At 37.8% G+C, this 20786-nt stretch overlaps 2 protein-coding genes and 1 pseudogene across 5 annotated transcripts; 2 read left to right on the top strand and 1 right to left on the bottom strand.

The window, feature by feature from the left end:
• The first annotated feature begins 2303 nt into the window (after positions 1-2303).
• Positions 2304-12456, top strand: LOC112797360 (kinetochore protein NDC80 homolog). Of its 4 annotated transcripts, none has more exons than XR_003199740.3 (5): positions 2338-3109; positions 3188-3549; positions 3709-3954; positions 4651-4843; positions 4931-5373. XR_003199740.3 is itself a non-coding variant. In XM_072235134.1 (5 exons), the coding sequence occupies exons 3-5, from the start codon at positions 3880-3882 to the stop codon at positions 12314-12316; spliced, it is 486 nt and encodes a 161-aa protein (XP_072091235.1). In that variant the 5' UTR covers positions 2365-3109; positions 3188-3549; positions 3709-3879; the 3' UTR covers positions 12317-12456. The 4 variants fall into 4 exon arrangements, 1 of the variants encoding a protein (XP_072091235.1); XM_072235134.1 differs by lacking the exons at positions 4651-4843; positions 4931-5373 and adding exons at positions 11390-11536; positions 12053-12456 and having other exon boundaries at positions 2365-3109; XR_011881009.1 differs by having other exon boundaries at positions 2304-3109; positions 3709-4843.
• LOC112797354 (ferredoxin--NADP reductase, root isozyme, chloroplastic-like) lies at positions 10289-11011 on the bottom strand. Its single transcript, XM_072235032.1, has one exon. The coding sequence runs from the start codon at positions 11009-11011 to the stop codon at positions 10352-10354; it is 660 nt and encodes a 219-aa protein (XP_072091133.1). The 3' UTR covers positions 10289-10351.
• Positions 12457-14583: 2127 nt separating the features above from the next.
• Positions 14584-16048, top strand: LOC112797345 (6-phosphogluconate dehydrogenase, decarboxylating 2-like; annotated as a pseudogene).
• Positions 16049-20786: the final 4738 nt, after the last annotated feature.

Genomic DNA, 20786 nt, shown 5'->3' with positions numbered 1-20786 from the left:
ATTTTAGCTTACTAAATATACCGATGTTTTAATAATTTTAATTGCTAATATCAATTATAAAATATATATAATATATATTAATTAAAATTAATTATTATGATTACTGGAACACGAATATTCTGAGTACATTTAAAAACTTTACTATAATATAACATTGACAATTTGACATTGCTTTTGCTTTTGCTTTTGCCATTTAGTGCAAAAGGAAAGGTGAAATCGATGTCATGGTAGAGAAATTCTCAGATGTTACAATTTTCTTTTTCTTACCTTTTTGGAAAGAAAAATGTGCACCCTACTCATTATTAATTTCTGTTTGAGATTATAGTATTATTATATGCACTTGAGTGTTCTTTTCGTGCAATTATATTTTGTCAAGTATTTTTTCTTCTAAATTCCCCTTAAAAATGACTTTCTCTCCTGACTAGTAGATTCATTTCAGTTAGTTGAATTATTAAGAAAAATCCTTAAGTCATAATGTGTTGTTTGAACTTCTAATTTTTTTAAGGAAAAAAAAAATAAAAAAGGCATGCATTATAAAGTGGAGTTCTTTCCATCTTTTCCCTCAAAATGTCTAACGTGCACATACATTTATTTCAACCACACTTCAAATCTTCAACTAAAGAGAGATTAAATAGTTAAATATTTTTTTATTAAGATGTTAATAATATTATTATGTTGATAATTATTTATATGATGATACATCACTACTTGAAATGAAATGAATGATTTAAACATTCGACAAAAGATAAAGGCATTAAACATGTGATAAAAAGTGAATGGTTATGTGGCCCTGGCATCCTCTAATGGAAGCATTAGTGCGAGGTCTTACTCAGCTCCACCATGGAAAGAGACATTTTTCACCAAAAATTATATATATAACATTTTGTTCATTCAATATTAATTAATATTTTTTGTAAATAAAATTAGTTTTTTAGCTCTTATTCTTTTATTAGTTTAAAATTTGGTATTTAAAATGTAAAGTGATTATCAATGAAAAGTGAAATTGTAATAGTATTAAGACTGATATTGAAAGGAAGAAAAAGATATATACAAATAAATATTGTGAAAAATAAAAAATTGAAAAGAAATTTTAAAAATGATTATTACCAATATATTTTAATTTGATTAAATCTTCATTACACTTTAATCATTTTAAAATCTCTCAATTTTAGGAGTTTCATAGGGTCTAAGGAATTGAATCTTAATCTATTCAGATACTAGGGATCCTAGATGAGGAAAAAGAATGTACTAAAGTTAGCCTTATTAGCATAGTATAGTAATAAGATATAGATCCATATACTAATTAATTAAATCCAATAAACTAAATTCTGACACAAGTTGTTATGAACTCCACATACAATAATATTTAAACATTTTGTGCTTATCACAAACATAAATTTGGCATTATCACATAGTATACATTAAATTATAATAACTTACTCGTCTATAGTTTAGATTTAATTATACATGTCAATTGTTAGGGGAGAGTCTCTTGAAAAACCCTACATCATTCCTCAAATCATTCTTAATGTTGTATATATTGATAAATCATTAATGTGTTCTTAAAGAGAATTATATCTTTTATTTAGAATTTTTCATGTTTTAATGATTATAAATTGTTATATTTTTAATACGTTGTTATTTTTTTTATAAATAATAAAAATTAAATTAAATTTTTTTAATTATAAAATTTTGATACTATATATAATATTATTTTGTCTAAAAAATTTAAATTAATAAAAGACATATAAATAATTATATTTTTAATAATTTTATAAAATTATTTATATAAAAAATTTAAACCGTTAAGTAAACTATAATTATACGAATTATTGTATATCTAACAAAATTATATAAAATAAAGTGATAATTCACACTCTCACAAAAAGATGATTAGAATAATTTTTCTATAAAAATAATAACTAAAATATGAATATATATTATATTGAGAGATTTAGTTAAAGATGTCAAACAATTTAATCATATTTCAATTATGTCTTTGTATAAAAATATTTTAATAATTCTAGTTGTTATCTAACAAAAGAAATCAGTATATTTAAAATTGATAATCATTTTAGATAAATGAACCATATAATTTTTATTATATTTATGTCATAATTGATAATATCAAAATTTTGAAATAAACAGTATTATAATATAGTATTAAGAGTTTTTTTTATTTTATAATATGATATTAAAATGTTAATTTTTTTTATTTTAATATAAACTGAGTGGCCCATGTACACCCTCCTCTCCAGGAAACATAATATGAGCGTCACTTTGAGCGGGAATCTCAAAAAATTGAGAAAAGTAACACTCTCACACGGATTTCTTTTCAAAATTGAAGTGTCTCCGATTCGAACCACCTTTAACAGCGCAGATATGAGATCCGGCGCCGGAACCCGCCGACCAACCAAGGACTCATTCATTCCGCCGGATTCCCATCAGAGGCATCAGTTCCCCCCCGCGACTCCGGCGCCAGTTTGGCAAGCAGCCGCCGCTCTTCCTCCGGCGGCGCGGGGTGCACGAGGATCGAGGACTACAAGGAGCGCCGCTTGCAGCAATCGGTGATTTCCGCCCTCAACGAGTTCCTCTGGACGCGGAATTATCCCATCACCTTCAAATCCATCAAAACCCCACCTTCCGCGAAGGACATCCTCGAAACCCTAAAAATCCTTCTGAGAGAGATCGAGTACCCTGTGTCGAAGCTCGAAGAGGATCTGCCCCCTCTCCTGAAGCGCCTCAATTACCCTTCATGATCCACAAATCCATCCTTAAATCCCCCGACCCTCACCACTGGCATCACTTGCTCGCACTCATTCACTGGCTCGTTCGGATCATCTCCGAATCCATCTCCAATACAGTCTTGTCCCTCGTCCAGGTCAGCCTTGTCCACCAGTACACCCTCAATTCCTATGTTAACTACATTAAGGGCCATGATGATGTGGTTGAAGAACTCGAACTCAACATCATGGACAAGCTCAACCACCAGAAGGCCCTCGCCGAGGAGAAGCTCGAGGCTGCCAACTATGAGCTCAAGAGTTTGAGGGATGACTTGGAGAAGCTGAGGTTGCATCCCGAAAAGAAGGACGAGCTGGAGAAGACTAAGGTAGTTAGATGACTTTGACTTCATCTTTTTTAATTCAGTTTGGTTTGATTGCTCAATTCTTATTTGTTTTTCTTACAGGGGCATGCTAGAGGACGATGTGAAGAAGTTTAATCTTCTGATTGAGGATGTTGGGCGGAAGATTGAGGAGATGGTGAAGTGCTGGCAGAGAAGGAGAAGGTTCTGGAGGCGAAGGAGAGGGAGAACCATAGGGTTTGCGAGGAGAACAGGGAACTAAGGAGGATGGTGGAGGCGCAGCCTGTTAATGCGAGGGATGTGGAGAGGATGAAGAGGGAGTTGCAGGCTTTGGAGAGGGAGATCGAGGTGGGCGAGCTTGCCAGGAATGTTTGGGAGGACAAGTCCCAGGAACTGGAGAATAGTCTTTCTCACGAGTTCAAGGACCTTGAGGCGCTTGCTTTGGATTGCAACCAAGAGCTGAGGAGGTTGAATTGTGCTCCATTATTAATATCCATAGATTATTGACTGTTTGGTTAAAATGAAGCAAATTCTATTGATCTTCTTTGTATTAGATAGATGGTTTGTTTGTTGTCTGTCTTTACAGTTAAGTCTGTGCATCTAATCCTTATTGCTGGTGTTTCTAGGTTGAAGATCGGTGATGATATTCAGTATCAGTTGAATGCCAAGGGAACTAGGCTGCTGAGATTATGGGTTTTGACCGTAAATTGAGTCTGAAGCCTGCACTTAACTCGTACACTGAGGACATTAAGAAGATTTCTATGAGGAGATGGTAAGAGTTAATTTCCTATCAGCAAATGTCCAATGAAAATGCTTCTGGGCTTGAGGAAAAAAGAAATAATGTTGCAACAGTGCAGTCACAGATTGATAAAGTAAGTGCATCATCATGCTCAGAATTTTATTAATGTTGATTCTATACTTTTAGCCTGTCACAGATACCAGTGTCTACTATGCTGTCACTTTAAGTTTCAACCTTCTAGAGGGAGATTTTGATTTTCATCTGCGTAGATTAACCAAAGATAATTGTGAACTTGATGTTCTTCTACTGGAATTTTTACTATTAACAAAATGCAATGCTGAATGGGTGTAACTTTAATTTAAGTGATGGTGGCAGCATGCTGCACTGCTTTTGGAATGTAGGAGTTGGTCCAGGGTCTTTACTGTAGCTTATACATTTTACCTATGTTTCCACAGCAATGACTTATCATACTTGAGTTGTCTTTATGGTTTGTTGTTTTTCTGTTTTTTTTTTTAATATGCTTGAACATCATATTAATTAGGAAAAACTACCATTTGTATCCATGAACTTTACGAACGCTGACAAAAGTACCCATGGAAGAAGAAAAGTGACTTTTTACCCATGAAAAGCTGGACCCATCTGTCGATAGTACCCGAACATCATTAAAACGTTAGCTCCATTAAGTTAAAAGCCAACATGGCACATTAACTGCTTACCTGGCTTTGAATCAGCAGTCTAACGTGTCCAAGCATAAATATACCGTTATAACATCACCCATTTTCCTAATTTATCCTCAACTGTTTCCCCAATTTCAATTTCAAAACCCTAGAATGTCTAGGAGAAGCAGAGGTAACCAATGTTCTTCGAATGGAAGCATCAGCGAAGAAGGGACTTCGTCTTCCAAGAGGGGTGAAGAGAATACTTTGTCTGGGAGATACTTTTGTGGACAGGGTGTGGTGTTGCTACAATCTGGAACCTTAACAAATCCTGAGAGATAGTTCGTAAGGTGTCCTCTATGGAAGGTAAGTCTTTTTGTTTTTGTGCTTCGGATCAGATTAACTTATTGTGAATGATTCCTTATTCCTTCGCGGATCCCTTTCACACTACAGACGATGGATTGCAAGTATTTTGTATGGGTGGATGAGATTGACGGAGGATGGGAAGGACTGGCAAGAGCCCTTGTTAGAAAAAATCAAGATAGCTCTTGTAGTAGCCATGAGGTCAATCTCACTGGGCAAAGAAGAGAGATTCAAGAGAATAGTGTGAAGATCTTGTTAAAGATAGGGAAGCTCCATGGTGAAATTAGAACTATTAGGTCATGGATTATAACTATTTTTTTGAGTTTACTAATTTGTGTAGGGCTGAATCTACTCCAATTAATCAATATGTAACTGTGCTTATGGTGTATGTTGTCCTGGGATCTTTTTGTGCAGTTTTTTGGTTTCAATGATGATGAACTTAGAAGCTGGTTGGTTTCGATGATGATGAACTTCGAAACTCTGTTACTATCTTCACTTGTTGTGGAAAAAGTCAAGTTGTGTTATGACATTAATGTCTATGATTGTTAATGTATTTGATATCTGTTAAATTGAAGTTAACTCAATTTTGACAAAAAAAAAAGAAATATAAATGTCGTGATTTGTCTTAATCTAGCCAGAAACATGGTATTGTAAAATAAATAGCAAAGTTGTAACCTGGAAATGGAACTAGTAATTCATTCCATAAGCTATAATAAACCTTGAAGTAATTTACTCATATGCAGTTATCAACAAAAGCCTCAAAACGAGGGTATGAGTTTAATGTAGCTGTAGCAAATCAAATGTACCTAATAGAACCAATACAAACTATGAACATGAAAGCATCAAGTTGTATGCTGTTTTTACTAGGCATAAGTTACAAAAAAACATAATATAAGAGTTCATGGAGCTCTCATTACAGCAAGTACTTCATCAAAAAACAAATTCAGACTAGAAAATCCTATTTGTTGGGTGTGGAGTTGCTATTGCCACTAGAAACCCTGTTGTTGTTGCCACTTGAAGATGCTATTGTTGGTGGACGGAACCCAAGTACTGGCCATCTGCCTGGTGTTTGAATTGTGGATGGTGGAGTTGGCATGAATCGCATAAATCATGTAGTGGTCCCTCGACTTGCACCATGTATTGTTTGTCTGGTAACTCTTGGAGGCGGTTGGTTAGTTGGTAATGTAGGCCTAACAACAGAAGGTTGTGGTGTGGTAGGCGTTATGGGAGTAGGTTGTGGTGGGGCAGGTCTGAGGGGAGAAGGTTGTGACGGTAGTGGCCTCTTAATATTTCTCCTCCTAATTGGTCTCTTGGACATGGTTGGCTTTATGATAGGTCTAGGTGGCACATATGTAGTAGAGGAGTTAGAAGGTGAAGGTCTTACTACCATAGGTTCTTTAGAAGGATTCACACAGTTCAGATCATCAACATTCATCTATAAATATTGATAATTGCATTAGCTCAAATTTTTAATGCAAGATAAAATTATCTTTATGCCAATAAGTAGAAGAAAAGAGTGGATATAAATAACTTACATTGGGTGAATCTGAAGTTGATGCTTCAGCATCTGCTGCCTCCAAAGTCTCTTCCCAATACATCTCTTGCTCTCTGGCAGCATCCTCATCAAGATCATCAACACCCATACCTTCAGTTGTTGCTGCTGCACCCTGATGCTGACTACCACTACCTGATGCAGCTCCTCCACTAGCCATAGCTTCTTTCTTCTTGTCACATCCTTTGTTGTTCTGACCAGTATGAGAAAACAGTAGCAATAATTACAATTTTAATTTCTTTACAATACAACCAATATGCAAAAGTAAACAAATGAGACATGGAATGTTAGGTTATACCTTCAGACAATATGTACATTTAATGGGGCCAGGTCTTACAAGCACATCAAACTCAGTTCTAAAGTAGTTCTCAACATCCTTTACTATCATATCAGGTTGATTCCTTATTCTCTCTTCCAACTCATCAACTACCCATTTTTCATTGGCAGAGTTACAATGCAAGTTCTATAGGCAAGTATGCTCATTGACAAAAGTTTTGACTTGATAACTCACCGGACATGACCTCTTGGCACAGTAAATTTGCCACAGACAGTTTTCATCATAGCATATAGCTTTGCATCTTGTTGAATCAATCCTTGAAAAAAAAATACTCCTTCCAAGGTTAATATTGAACTTTCTTACAGCTTTTTTGAACTGTTGCAGAGTCTCGAACTCCATTTCAAGCTCCAGCCTCACCTCCTTAACAGGTGCATCGGCATTGCCCTGTGGAAATGACCTTTCCTAGTCATCCTCATCACTTCCAATGCTGTAGAGGCCCTCTGACTCATAGCAATGAAGACCAGGTTTATCATCTGAATATTCTCCCCCTTCCACCGGAATAAATACTGATGAAGGTTGATTCGGATCTGTATTAGGGATAAATGTTTGTCCAGTTGAAAGGGGTCTCTTAGTAGATCTCCTTATCTGTTTTCTCCTACTACCTCCAATACCCTCCTCTGTGTTGTTATTTTGTGTTTTTGGAGCATTTACTGTGGCAGATGGATTGGTAGAAGGGGTGTTGGGTGGTGGGGTTGGATGTGGTTCAGGCATGGCTCGGAAGGAGGGTTGATTTTGTGGTAAAGGAACATATTGGGTGAGCAATTCATCTTGTGGATCATCAGAGGTAGAGGGTGGCTTTGTGTATGTTGGTGACTTTGGCTGGGCATTGTTGTCAAGCGGAATAGATGGTGCTGAAACTATGTTTGGTGTAGCAGATTCTTCAGATACATGAACTGTGTTTAGTGTAGTTGGAACTGATGGATTTGGGCTGGCATCTAGTTGGGCCTTTTCTGTGCCATGGGTCTCCTCTGTAATTTGGGCTTCAGTATGTACCCTTTCCAGGTGAAGAATTCTTCTAGGACCTATTGCTTTCTTTGGAGTTGGAGTCCTCCTGACATAAACTTTCCTCCTCCTTGATGGAGTTACATTAACCTGATCAGGTGCTTCTACACCAGCTTCTTCATTCGTATCTACAACATCTGCTTGGCTGATTGGGTGCTCTGTGTTTAATTCAATCTTATGCCCATTCTCCACAGCAGTTTCATACATCTTAACGACTTCCATGTCAAGTCGTAGAAGCCTCAAACCACCCTCAATTTCCATTCCAGGCTGTCGCCAGTAGAAATCGGAGATGATTGGATACCCAATGTCTTTCAGTAGGTCACTAATGAAGAAGCCATTCAGAGTATCTACGTTAACTCTCTCCACCTCAGTAATTTCACTTTCTGCGTAACACAACTTGTCATCTAATCCCCTTTCAAGTCTACCTCTATGGTGTATTATTAATGTGATATGCATCGTGGTAGCCATTTCTGTCAGTAAAAAAAGGATGAACAGTCCATATCAATATACCTACTATTTCAACAAGGACATTCAACTAGCGCATAACTAAAGTTTAATAACAATCATCATCAAAAAGTTCAGAAAACAGTTGCACTTTATTTGAGACAAACAATAAGAGAAGTTAAACTGCAATAGATAAAAATATTTAAGATAAAATAGATAAAAATATTTTAGTTAGCCAATAGATAAAAATTTAAAATAAAAAATATTTAAGATAAAGAAAGGAAATGAAAACGAACTTTTGATAAACAACGACTTACGGCTCAAACATTAACATGATAATTAGTTTCTTAAAATATTATTATTCATGTAAATCTTATTAATTATGTAGGTATGTCTATTACCACTAAATGAACAAATCCTGGTTCATGGGAAACTTAATTGTCTATTTTCACTAAAATTGACTCACGAAAAAATTTGGACAATGTTTATGACTTTTCTAATTATTAAATTATAAAATATGATTCATTCAATAATTAAATGACTATTGTTTCTATAAATTTATTACACAATAAAAAAATATATGATTTAAATTTATTAGAATAATTAAGAATTAGTAAAATTTTAGTTATATATTATTTGAAATTTTAGCTAAACTGCATTCATCAGCCTAATACATCCCTTAATCCTTTCCATTATTTTTTACATGAAAAATGGGGTTTCAATTATTGATTTATAGAATAATGATTTGAGATATACATGTTATGATGTTTGGTGAGGAATATGTAATAGGTTATGCTTGCTGCCAACCCGTGTAAAATAGTGAATGTTTTCAAAAAAATGTCCTCTGAAAACTATAATTATCTTATGATGGTGGTGGTATTGTTTTCAACTGTGTAAAATATGAAGAATTTACCAAATTACATTTTGTTAGGTAGGTATCTCTTCATTGAGTGACAACAAAATATACATAACTTGGTGTTCAACAAGGACATTCAACTAGCGCATAACCAAAGTTTAATCACAATCATCATCACGAAGTTCAGAAAACTGCATATTTGTGAATTAAAATGCATAATGAAAACAAAACTTAAGCCCTATTCTGATCAGATATAAGGTTTAAATAAAAACTTCATTCAGGCGATATATCGAGTATGTGGTGTGCAGCAAATTCAGACAGCGTGTTTATTAGTTCTATGTTGGCATCAAACAACCCACAAAATTCAGCCACAACAAACACATTCACTCCAAAACACAGAAATCATGTAACTTAACCTACCCAGATCACTAAAACAGAATGAAAAAGTAATAAAAATAAAAAGAAGAAAGACAGGGAAGCGGGAAAAGGGAATTGAATCTGCGCTGATGATAGAGAAGGACGAAAAAATTGGGAAAGGCGGAGGAGCGGCGGTCGCATCGGCACAAAAGTTCGCCGCCCTTGGTTCCTCATCGGACTGGAAGATGCGAAGCAAGGGCTGTTCGCGCTGAGACAGAGTGACTACGCGCAAAGGAGGGAAGAAATAGGGAAATGGAGAAGAAAATGGAAGAAGGATCAGGCGATGCTGGTCGCCGGTGGTGTTTTGGGCGGACGGAGGCGGTTGGGCAGATTGGTTGGTGGCGTCGGGTTCAGTACGTGGTTCACGTCTCTCTCTGCTAAGGCATGCATAAGGGTGGTGAGGAAGAAGATGGAATGGTGCGAAGTGACTCTAACGTTTCTCTCTCTTTCTCTCTCTCTCTCTCTTTTATATCCACCTGGAAGGTTACTAAAAAAATTCAAAATAAAAATCAAAAGCCAGGTAAGCAGTTAACGTGCCATGTTGGCTTTTAACTTAATGGAGCTAACGTTTTAATGACGTTCGGGTACTATCGACAGACGGATCCAGCCTTTCATGGGTAAAAAGTCACTTTTCTTCTTCCATTGGTACTTTTGTCAGCGTTCGTAAAGTTCATGGGTACAAATGGTAGTTTTTCCTATTAATTAACTATGATGCATCTTGATTGCAAAATGGTCAAAATATGTCTCTACCACCACCTTTACTTGGTTCTTCAATTTTGTATTCATCAAGTAAACAATGTACAGCTTACTCAAGCCGTCTAATGAAGATTATTAATTAAAACACCTAACTCAGACTTAAGGTAAATAAATGCAAGCATGTGTTTATTCTGCAATGCAGAATTATCAGTAGACTTCGACATGCCATTGTTTGTTCTTCTTAAGTTGTGAAAGCTTATCTTCCCAATTTTCTCCTCTTTGCTCTGCAACCTTCTTCAGGGTATCTTGGATTCCAGGCATCATCCCCTTTAGACCACAGAAGTAAATGTGAGCCCCGTTGTCGAGAAGTTTGAAGATCTCATCGCGATATTCCTCAGTCTTATCCTGAACATACATCTTGCTTCCGCTCCTGTTCTTCTGCTCTCTGTTGAGAGCCTTTTCATAGCGGAAGTTGTCTGGATAGTCCTTATGGTATTTGGTGAATTCGTCATCATACAGAAGACTATCGGTATTGGCAACACCGAGGAAGAGCCAGGCTAGTCCACCAAACTTAAATTTAGGAACTGACTCCATAAACATTCGACGTAGATAGCCCCTAAATGGAGCTACACCAGTGCCGGTGGCAATCATTATATGTGTCGCATTTGGATCATCCTCAGGCAAAAGCATGATCTTCCCAGAAGGCCCTGTGATCTTAATTTTGTCTCCAGGCTTGGAGTTGCACAAAAAGTTGCTGCAAACACCTTGCTTAGAAGGATCTTCCTTTGCAGTGTCAGGATCATAATAAACAGCACAGCGCACACACAAGCTGGTGGTTTTGCCATCAAAATTGTCTCCATACCTCATCAAAGCAATTGAATATAGCCGAACATTATGGGGACTTCCAGGTTTCTTTGGATTTTCTCCAGGTGGAATGACATCAATCAATCGTACTTGCATTATAATCATGTCTGCAGTAATTGCAGATGATGATTCAGCTGTTCAAAATATTTGTTTTTTTTAATCCATCTTTTAGCTGCCATATTTACTCTTAACTTCACTGTATTAATCACAAACTAAATTTATGCTTTGCATCTACTGTTGATTTGGTTTCTCTATATTTTCTGGCAATCTTTTCGCACTTTGTCAGAATCATTTAGATGCGTATTGGAAGCAGAAATCATCTACCTGTGAAAACTGTTGCCTGACTTTTGTTCTTCTGCTGTGTGTTACATTATCCACCAGATGGAAGCTGAACTAAACATGATAAAGAATGAAACACAAGATTATGTAAATAGATGTTCAGCTGAAGCAAAGCAAACGTTGGAGGATGTCCACGTAGCAAGTCATGACCTGGACATTATGGAAAGAGAGGCAGCTGAGCTTCTAAAGGTAATTCTATGGTTGTTAATTCTTTAGTGAGTAAATGTTATGTTTAGAAGAGAGATTGAGACTGAGACCAAGAGACAGAAATTGGGAGACTGAGACTAAATTAAGTCTCTGAATTATATTTGGTATAAAATATGCAAGATTGAGTTATGTCTCAGTGTCTTGTTGGAAAAGGAAAAGTGGGGTTAGTTTTGGAATTTAAAAAGTTGAATGAAGGTTATTTTAAAAATAAATGTTATTAAAGTTTCAGTCTCTATTAAAAAAAGTTTCAGTCTCCTATGTCCCATTTTCTAAAAGTACCAACGGGATTGAAATTTTATGTCCCAAAACTAACATCTTAGTCTCAATCTCAGTCCTTGCTTTCAAACGCTACCTAATTGAATTTGTGAAGACTTGAACATGTCTCAGGCGTCATTCTCTTCATTGTATTTTGGACTCTATCAATCTTGAGAGATAAGCTATGTTTCTGGCGTAGTTTCATGTGTAACATGATTGCATTGGTACTGATTTCTTTTTCAGGCTACCCAATTGAATTTGCAGGGAGCAATTAAGCAAAGTGAAGAAAAAATACAAATGCGTGCTCGCGAGCTCCTGAAGTTGGTTGATTCAATCTCAAAGTATAAAGAATACGTGGAGTCTAAAATTTCAGAGATGAATAGGGATCTATCAGAAACTGCAACTGCTGTCTCTGAGGCATACAGGGATTCATTTCCAGCCCAATTCATTAATATATTGAATTCCAAGAAGATTGCACATTGTACTCTTTCATTAATATCACAGTAGTTCTGTCATGATAATAACGGAAAGCTAAACACCCTCCAAGTACCATGAGATTGCCAAAAAAAACCCTTTCCGTCATAGAAATCTCGAAAAATCTCTTCTTTTCGCTAGTATCAAAGACAAGAATAGTAGCTTCATCACTACCATAATAAATCAACCAGTGAATAGTCCCATTAAAGAACAATGAAGGTGTCCAGAGTTCACTCTTCTTTAGTTGGTCAGAATAACATCCTCCTTAAAACTAGTCCATGAATTGGACTTCAAGGAGAGGAAACCAAAGTCGCCTTTCTCCTCTCCAACCTTTCAATTCTTCTGTCCATCCTTCTAAAGTTCCTTTTCATCATTTTAAGTTTAAACTACTAAGTAGTCATCTCTCCTTGCGTCGTACCCAAACCCAAAGAAAAGCTTTTCTTTGGGTTTGGGTACGACGCAACGAGAGATGACTACTTGGTAGTTTTAGCTTGGAATGATGGACAGGAAGAATTAGAAGGATGGAGAGAATAATTGGAATGATGGAGAGGAGAAAGACGTTTTTGGTTTCCTTTCCTTGAGGTCCAACTCGTGGACTAGTTTCAAGGAGGATGTTATTCCTGACCAACTAAAGAGGAGAGAGTGGGCAACGTTCATTGGTCTGTAATCTGGTTGATTTATTATGGTAATGATGAAGCTACTATTCTTGTCTTTGATACCAGCAAAAGGAAGAGATTTTTCGAGATTCATGTGCCGAAACAGGTAGGAGAGGGTTGGTTTGGCCATCTCGTGGTACTTGGAGGTTGTTTAGCTTTACGTTATTATCATGACGTGGATAGTTTTAGGATATGTGTGATGAAAGAGTACAATGAGCAATTTTCTTGGGATTCCTAGCTGGAGCTTCGAGCATGTATTGCTTGTCTCAAAAGATGGTGATTTGATAGGATTTGAGTTTTTAGGAGGCAACGCATCCTATCTAAATATAAGGTTATGGGAGAGCTGCTGCTCCTTTTGGTGCCACGGGGTATTTTTCTCGTACTAATTATACAGAGTCTCCTAATACTCCCTGGAGGCCCTAAGGAAACAAAAGGGTTTTTGTAACATTATTCTTTCATCTTAACCAGAAAAAAAACATTGTTCTTTCATGCTTTGCTGACCTTCCCATAAATTAATGCTTTGCTGACCTAGATGTCTGAGTTTTTGGTGTTCATATTCATTGAGAATAACTATAGTTGTTCATATTGGAATTTCTGGTTATGTTGTAGTTAGGTGATTTTGTGGTGTTGTTAGATGTGACTGTTCTCTTCCTTTTGCTGCAAGTTTTTTCTCTTCCTTTTGCTGCATCGAGTAAAGTATTAAATGGCCATCTCAGGCAAAGGGTCCTCTCCGGCAGCTTTACGACCCATGTTCTGGGTTTTGATCTTAGTGTTGATGATAATTTAGTACTGTGTGCTGTGCTGTGCTATATTTTCTTACCGATTGACTTAGTTGTGGGGTGAAGATGATTTTATTGAACCTTGATCTTGCTGATACTGCTTTGCATGTAATAGTAAATACAGTTGATAGTAGCTTCGGTTCACAATAACTGTCATTTTAACCTTCTTTGGTACATTCATAAATCTAATCAATGTTTTTAGATACAAATTCAATCCATATATATTGATGTATGAATGTACAAAGTCAAAATGCAATTAATTTGAGCTAGAGGGAGTATGGTTTTGGGGCTATGCTGTTTTGTGTTGTAAGATATTTGGAAAAATAAAACAACTGGAATATGAGATCTTGTAAAAGTTGTATGCCTGTGGATTTTGAAGCAGAAACTGCAAATCTAGGAAAGTTTAAAGCTTGTTTGTTAGTTGGGATCCTAATTTTACTATTGATCGTCATTCGACCGGGAAACCTAAGAACCCAATCTGTTGGGTAACATTACTCCAATGTTTAGATAGTGTGATGATCAAGTTTATTGGTCTTCCTTGTTTGATTAGTGATCACATTTCTACAGTATCATAGTCTTCATTCTTGGAACATGTTCAAGTTCATTATACTTCCTATTGAACTTGGTAGAAGTTTTACTTATTGATGGCATCTTGAGTCCCGCATTCGTAAATCTGAGTTTTTTATGTGCTTGCAGTATTCTGTGATTGTAGTTTACAGATTTTTGTTTTCCTCCAGAACCTTCCTACTTTAATTCTCATATGCATGATCATTATCAACCATTGAACAGGAAGACAAGAATAGGTCTTGCGGGACTGGCTGTCATGGGCCAGAATCTTGCTCTCAATATTGCCGAGAAAGGCTTTCCCATCTCTGTTTACAACTGAACCACATCGAAGGTAGATGAGACCGTTGAACGAGAAAAACATGAAGGAAATCTTCCGGTTTATGGATACCATGACTCTGATGCTTTTGTTAATTCCATTCAAAAACCAAGGGTGATAATAATGCTTGTTAAGGCCGGCGAACCTGTTGACCAGACCATTAAGACTCTATCTACCTATCTGGATGGTGGTAATGAGTGGTATGAGAACACTGAAAGGAGAGAGAAAGCAGTGGCTGAATTAGGTCTTCTTTATCTTGGGATGGGAGTTTCAGGCGGTGAGGAGGGTTCTCACAATGGTCCATCTTTGATGCCTGGTGGTTCGTTTGAGGCTTTCAAATACATAGAAGACATTCTTCTCAAGGTGGCAGCTCAAGTCCCTGACAGTGGACCTTGTGTTACGTATGTTGGCAAAGGTGGATCCGGTAATTTCGTGAAGATGATCCATAATGGAATTGCATATGGTGACATGCAGCTGATTGCAGAGGCTTATGATGTACTGAAGTTGGTTGGAAAGTTGTCAAATGAGGATCTACACAATGCCTTCGCAGAATGGAACAAGGGTGAACTTCGGAGTTTCCTTATCGAAATCACTGCTGATATATTCGGAATTAAGGATGGTAAAGGAGATGGATATCTTGTTCACAAGGTTCTTGACAAAACCGGCATGAAGGGTACCTGTAAGTGGACTGTTCAGCAAGCTGCCGAGTTATCAGTAGCTGCTCCCACTATTGAATCTTCTTTGGATGCTAGGTTCCTTAGCGGGTTGAAGGAAGAGAGAGTTGAGGCTGCTAAGGTCTTCAAATCAGCTGGTTTTGGCGATATTTTGGCTGATCAACATGTAGACAAGCAGCAGTTGATCCACGATGTTAGGAAAGCACTTTATGCTGTCAAAATCCGTAGCTATGCTCAGGGAATGAATTTGATACGTGCAAAGAGTATGGAAAAAGGATGGGATTTGAAGTTGGGTGAACTGGCCCGGATTTGGAAAGGAGGTTGCATCATTAGAGCAATATTCCTTGACAGGATCAAGAAGGCATATGACAGGAACCCCAATCTGGCAAACCTTCTTGTCGATCCTGAGTTTGCAAAGGAAATAATTGATCGCCAATCCGCCTGGAGGAGAATTGTTTGCCTTGCCATCAATTCTGGTATCAGCACCTCAGGTATGTCTCTTAGTCTTGCTTACTTTGACACTTTACAGAAGGGAAAGATTACCGGCTAATTTGGTGCAAGCCCAACGTGACTACTTTGGTGCTCATACGTACGAAAGGATCGATATAGAGGGATCGTACCATACCGAATGGTTCAAGCCAAGCAGTTAAAAATTTAGATTACTGTATTCGAACCTATCTGAATTTCTAATAAATGTAATGTTTTGTGCTCTGAACTTCGTGCTGAGCTGAGCATAAAATAAATTATACTTTAATCATTTTAAAATCTCTCAATTTCAGGAGTTTCATAGGGTCTAAGGAATTGAATCTTAATCTATCGAGATACCAAGGATCCTAGATAAGGAAAAAGAATGTACAAAAGTTCTTAGCCTTATTAGCACTTGAAATACATGAATGAAGTGAGACAAGGATTGTGTTTTGAATGAATTCCTTGAGAGAATCATCTCTCAGCATCTATATATATATATATATATATATATATATATATATATATATATATATATATATATATATATATATATATATATATATATATATATATATATATATATATATATATATATATATAGGTACAGAAATAAAATCCCTTAATACTAGGAGATACAACAGAATTAGATATTTAAAAACAGAAACTATATCAAAACAGAATAACTTATATAAAGCCTATATCTCTCAATAACTTATATATAACCTATATCTCTAATCTGATATTCAACACTCCCCCTCAAGCTGGAGCATATAAATCATATGCACCAAGCTTGTTACATATGTATTGTATCCGAGGACTCCGGAGAGCTTTGGTGAAAATATCTGCAAGTTGATCGTTGGAGTTGACAAAGGCTGTTACTATTTTCCCACTTTGCAACTTCTCCCTTATGAAATGGCAATCAATCTCTATGTGCTTGGTCCGTTCATGAAACACAGGGTTGGAAGCAATATGTAAAAGCAGCTTGATTATCGCACACCAGTTCCATCTTACTCGGCTCACAAAACTTAAGTTCCTTAACTAATTGCTTCAACCATATAAGTTCACATGTGGCAAGTGCCATAGCTCTATATTAAGCTTTCACACTAGATCTTGCTACAACATTTTACTTCTTACTCTTCCAAGATATCAAGTTTCCACCAATAAAAACACAATAACCAGATATAGAACGTCTATCAGATGGAGATCCTGCCCAATCTGCATCAGTATACCCAACAATCTGGTTATGTCCTTTATCTTCATACAACAAACTTTTTCTTGGAGTACCTTTGATCTATCTAAGGACTCTAACAGATGCGTCCCAATGACTCGCATGGGGAGTCAAGAAACTGACTTAGGATACTTGTGGCAAATGAAATGTCTGGCCGAGTGACTATCAAATAATTCAATCGGCCAATTAATCTGCGATATCTACCAGGATCTGCAAGAGGGTCTCCTTGATATGGACTAAGTTTTTTGTTGGGATCCATTGGTGTATCTACAGGTCTAGAAATCCAGTTTCTTCAAGAATATCCAGCGCATATTTTCTCTGTGAGATACATATCCCAGCATTAGATTGTGCCACTTCAATTTCTAGAAAATATTTTAACTTCCTCATATCCTTAGTCTGAAAGTGATCAAACAAGTGCTGTTTTAACTGAGTGATTCCCTCATGATCATCTCCAGTAATGACAATATCATCCACATAAACAACAAGATATATGGAGGTCGTGGAGGAAGAATGACGGGAGAAAACTGAATGATCTGCTTCACTCTGAATCATGCCAAATTGAGAAATAACAGCACTAAAGCGACTAAACCAAGCTCGAGGGGATTGTTTCAATCCATATAAAGATCGGCGTAAATGACATGCTAAACCGGAAGACTCCCCCTGAGCAACAAACCCGGGAGGTTGCTCCATGTATACTTCCTCCTCAAGATCACCATGTAAGAAAGCATTTTTAATATCAAGTTGATGAAGAGGCCAATGGCGAATGGCAGCCATAGAAAGAAAAAGACGAACAGAGGCCATCTTCGCAACAGGAGAGAAGGTATCACCATAGTCCAAACCAAAGATTTGAGTGTAGCCTTTAGCCACAAGGCGGGCTTTTAATCGATCAATGGTTCCGTCTGAGCCGACCTTAATAGTATAGATCCAACGACAACCCACAGTAGATTTGTCTGGTGGCAATGGAACAAGATCCCAAGTACCAGTAGAATGTAAGGCAGACATCTCCTCAATCATAGCCTGGCGCCACCCTGGATGTGAAAGAGCTTCTGCTGTTGTTTTGGGTATAGAAACAGAAGACAAAGAGGAGGTAAAAGCATAGTGCGAAGATGATAAACAATGGTAACTAAGAAAATTATAAATAGGATTATGATTACGGGTGGAACGAGTGCCTTGTCTGAGAGCAATAGGAGGACTACTGCTAACTCCCGAAGAATGATCCAAGGACGGTTAAACCACGGGTTCAGGAGATGAGTTATCTTGGACTGCAGGCCGTGGGCGGCATGATAAACCTGGAGAGGTTTTGTGGGAATAGGAGGCCCATCTAAGTAAGGAACAGGAAGCACCTCCGTAATGGAAGGTGAAGTGATGTCGAGTGCGGAGAAAAAAAGGGGTATTCTCAAGAAAAGTGATATCGGCAGACACGAAGAAACGATTAAGAGTTGGAGAATAACAACGATAACCCTTTTGAAATCGAGTGTACCCTAAGAAAATACATTTGATAGAGCGAGCAGTTAACTTGTCTTTGCCTGGGGTAAGATCATGGATGAAACAAGTACAACCGAAGACTCGTAGTGGAAGAGAAAAAATGTGCTCATGAGGAAATAAAATGGAATGAGGAACTTGATTTTGCAAAACAGAAGAAGGCATACATTAATTAAATAACATGCAGTCAGAACAGCCTCACCCCAAAACTTAAGGGGAACGTGAGTATGGAGAAGAAGAGTGCGAGCAGTTTCAATCAAGTGACGATGTTTATGCTCAGCCACACCATTCTGTTGAGGGGTATGGGGACAAGACGTTTGATGTAGAATGCCTTGGGAGGACAAGTAAGACGAAAAGGGTGCTGAAAAATACTCACAAGAATTATCACTTCGTAAAATTTTAATTGAAGTTTTGAATTGGTTTCGAATTTCAGAACAGAAAGACTTGAAATGTGCAAATAATTCAGATCTGTCCTTCATTAAATATAACCAAGTGCAACGAGAAAAGTCATCAATAAAGGTGACAAAATAACGAAAACCAGAATGAGAAGTAACACGACTAGGTCCCCATACATCAGAATGAATAACAGAAAAGGGAGACGCAGCTAGTGTATTGACACGACTTGAAAAAGAACTACAAACATGTTTACCTAAATGACAAGTTTGACACTCTAAGATAGTAAGACGAGATAAACTCGGGACCATAGCTTGTAACTTCGAGAGGCTGGGATGTCTCAGGCGACAATGGACCACGTCCGGAGACTCAACAGCAGCAACAAAATACACAGTAGTAGTGGGTAGGGCAAGCCGATACAGTCCTTGAGACTCACATCCTGTACTAATCGTCTGTCTCGTCCCTCGATCCTGCACAATGACAGAGTCAGCAAAAAAGGTAACAGAACAATTAAGAGAACGAGTAAGTTGGCTAATAGAAATCAAATTGAAAGGACAATTGGGCATGTAAAGAACAGATTTCAAAGGTAATGTAGGAAGAGGAGTAGCTTGACCTATTTCCTTAGCACCAATTTTAGAACCATCAGCCAAAGTGATAGAAGGAAGAAATGTAGGGTGTTCAAGTTTAGAGAGGACAGAAGAAGTACCAGAGATGTGATCAGAAGCACCTGAGTCAAGGACCCATGGTCCAAGAGAAGAGGAATGAGAGATACAAGCAACAGAATTACCAGAGTGGGCCACTAAAGCAACGAGAGTAGATGCCTGCTTTGAAGCTTGGTACTTGAGAAACTCATCATAATCATTGCCAGAGACAAATATCCCTTGTGGTTGTGCGGCAGAGTGAACGTCAGATGGCTCATTAGTTTGGAAACCATTAGCTACCTTGGTAGGACGACCATGGAGAGCATAACATTTATCCTGAGTACGACCAATCCTATGGCAATAGGTACAACTAAGGCGAGTACGATTACCACGACCCCCACGGCCGCCGCGAGTGGGCACTTGAAAGGACACTTGAGAAGAAGATTGGGATGCCAATGCAGTTTGGTCGAAAGTATGGGTCTCAAGAGAGGGGCCAGATTGCAAGAGTTGTGCAAATACATCCTCAAGGGAAGGAACGGGTGAGGTGCCCAATATTTGTTGCCGAAGAGATTCAAGTTCAGCTGGCAACCCAAGTAACGTAAGTACCAAAAACAGCTTTTCCTGTTGAGCATGATGGTCATTAGCATTAGACACATAGGGAAGGAGAGTCGAAAACTTTTCCTTGACAGCTTCCACAGTCCCAACATAAGATTCCATATCAGTTCCTTGAAGTTGTAAACTACACAGCTTCTTAGCAACATGGTAAAGTCTTGCAATGTCATTAGTGTATAAAGCTTTAGCACGGTCCCACTCCTTTTTACAAGTTTTGTAAGCTCGAAACATAGTCAGCTTTGGTGGATCAATGGTCTGCCACATAAGGTTACATAGCTGGGCATCAATCTTCTTCCAAGTGGTTTTGTCAGCGGCACGAACATAATCAACAGATTTAGTAAGGTGGTCTTCATAGCCTTGGCCCATGAACCAAAGTTCTACAGAATCAGCCCAAGAAAGGTAATTTTTGGCACCCATCAAATTTTCAGAGGTCATTGTAGTGGTTCTAGAAACAACAGATGTTAGAACAGCCGGTTTGCCACCATTGGAGTTGGTGTCGGGGGTTACCTCAGAAGACATGATGGCAGACACTCAGAAATGGCTGGAAAACACTTGCAGAAGGGAAACAAGGGCCGGAAAAAGCCTGGGCAGTGGAGCGTGACGTTCACGTGCATCTGGAGCGGAGGCGCATGAGGACCACGCGCAGGAAAAGGGGTGGCGCGTGTCGGCGCGTGCGGCGGTTGACGG

The sequence above is a fragment of the Arachis hypogaea genome, chromosome 1 (assembly GCF_003086295.3).
Source record: "Arachis hypogaea cultivar Tifrunner chromosome 1, arahy.Tifrunner.gnm2.J5K5, whole genome shotgun sequence".
Lineage (NCBI taxonomy): Eukaryota > Viridiplantae > Streptophyta > Magnoliopsida > Fabales > Fabaceae > Arachis > Arachis hypogaea.
Note: the sequence above shows the minus strand (reverse complement) of the source record. Positions and strands in the feature narration are given on the sequence as shown.

Excerpts from the sequence above, each read along its gene's own strand:
- LOC112797354 (XM_072235032.1), bottom strand. The coding sequence starts at position 11,011 with ATGAGGTATGGAGACAATTTTGATGGCAAAACCACCAGCTTGTGTGTG.
- LOC112797360 (XM_072235134.1), top strand. The coding sequence starts at position 3,880 with ATGTCCAATGAAAATGCTTCTGGGCTTGAGGAAAAAAGAAATAATGTT. Across the intron at positions 3,955-11,389 it reads TGCAGTCACAGATTGATAAA|ATGGAAGCTGAACTAAACAT; the intron begins GTAAGTGCATCA and ends ATTATCCACCAG. Across the intron at positions 11,537-12,052 it reads AGGCAGCTGAGCTTCTAAAG|GCTACCCAATTGAATTTGCA; the intron begins GTAATTCTATGG and ends TTTCTTTTTCAG.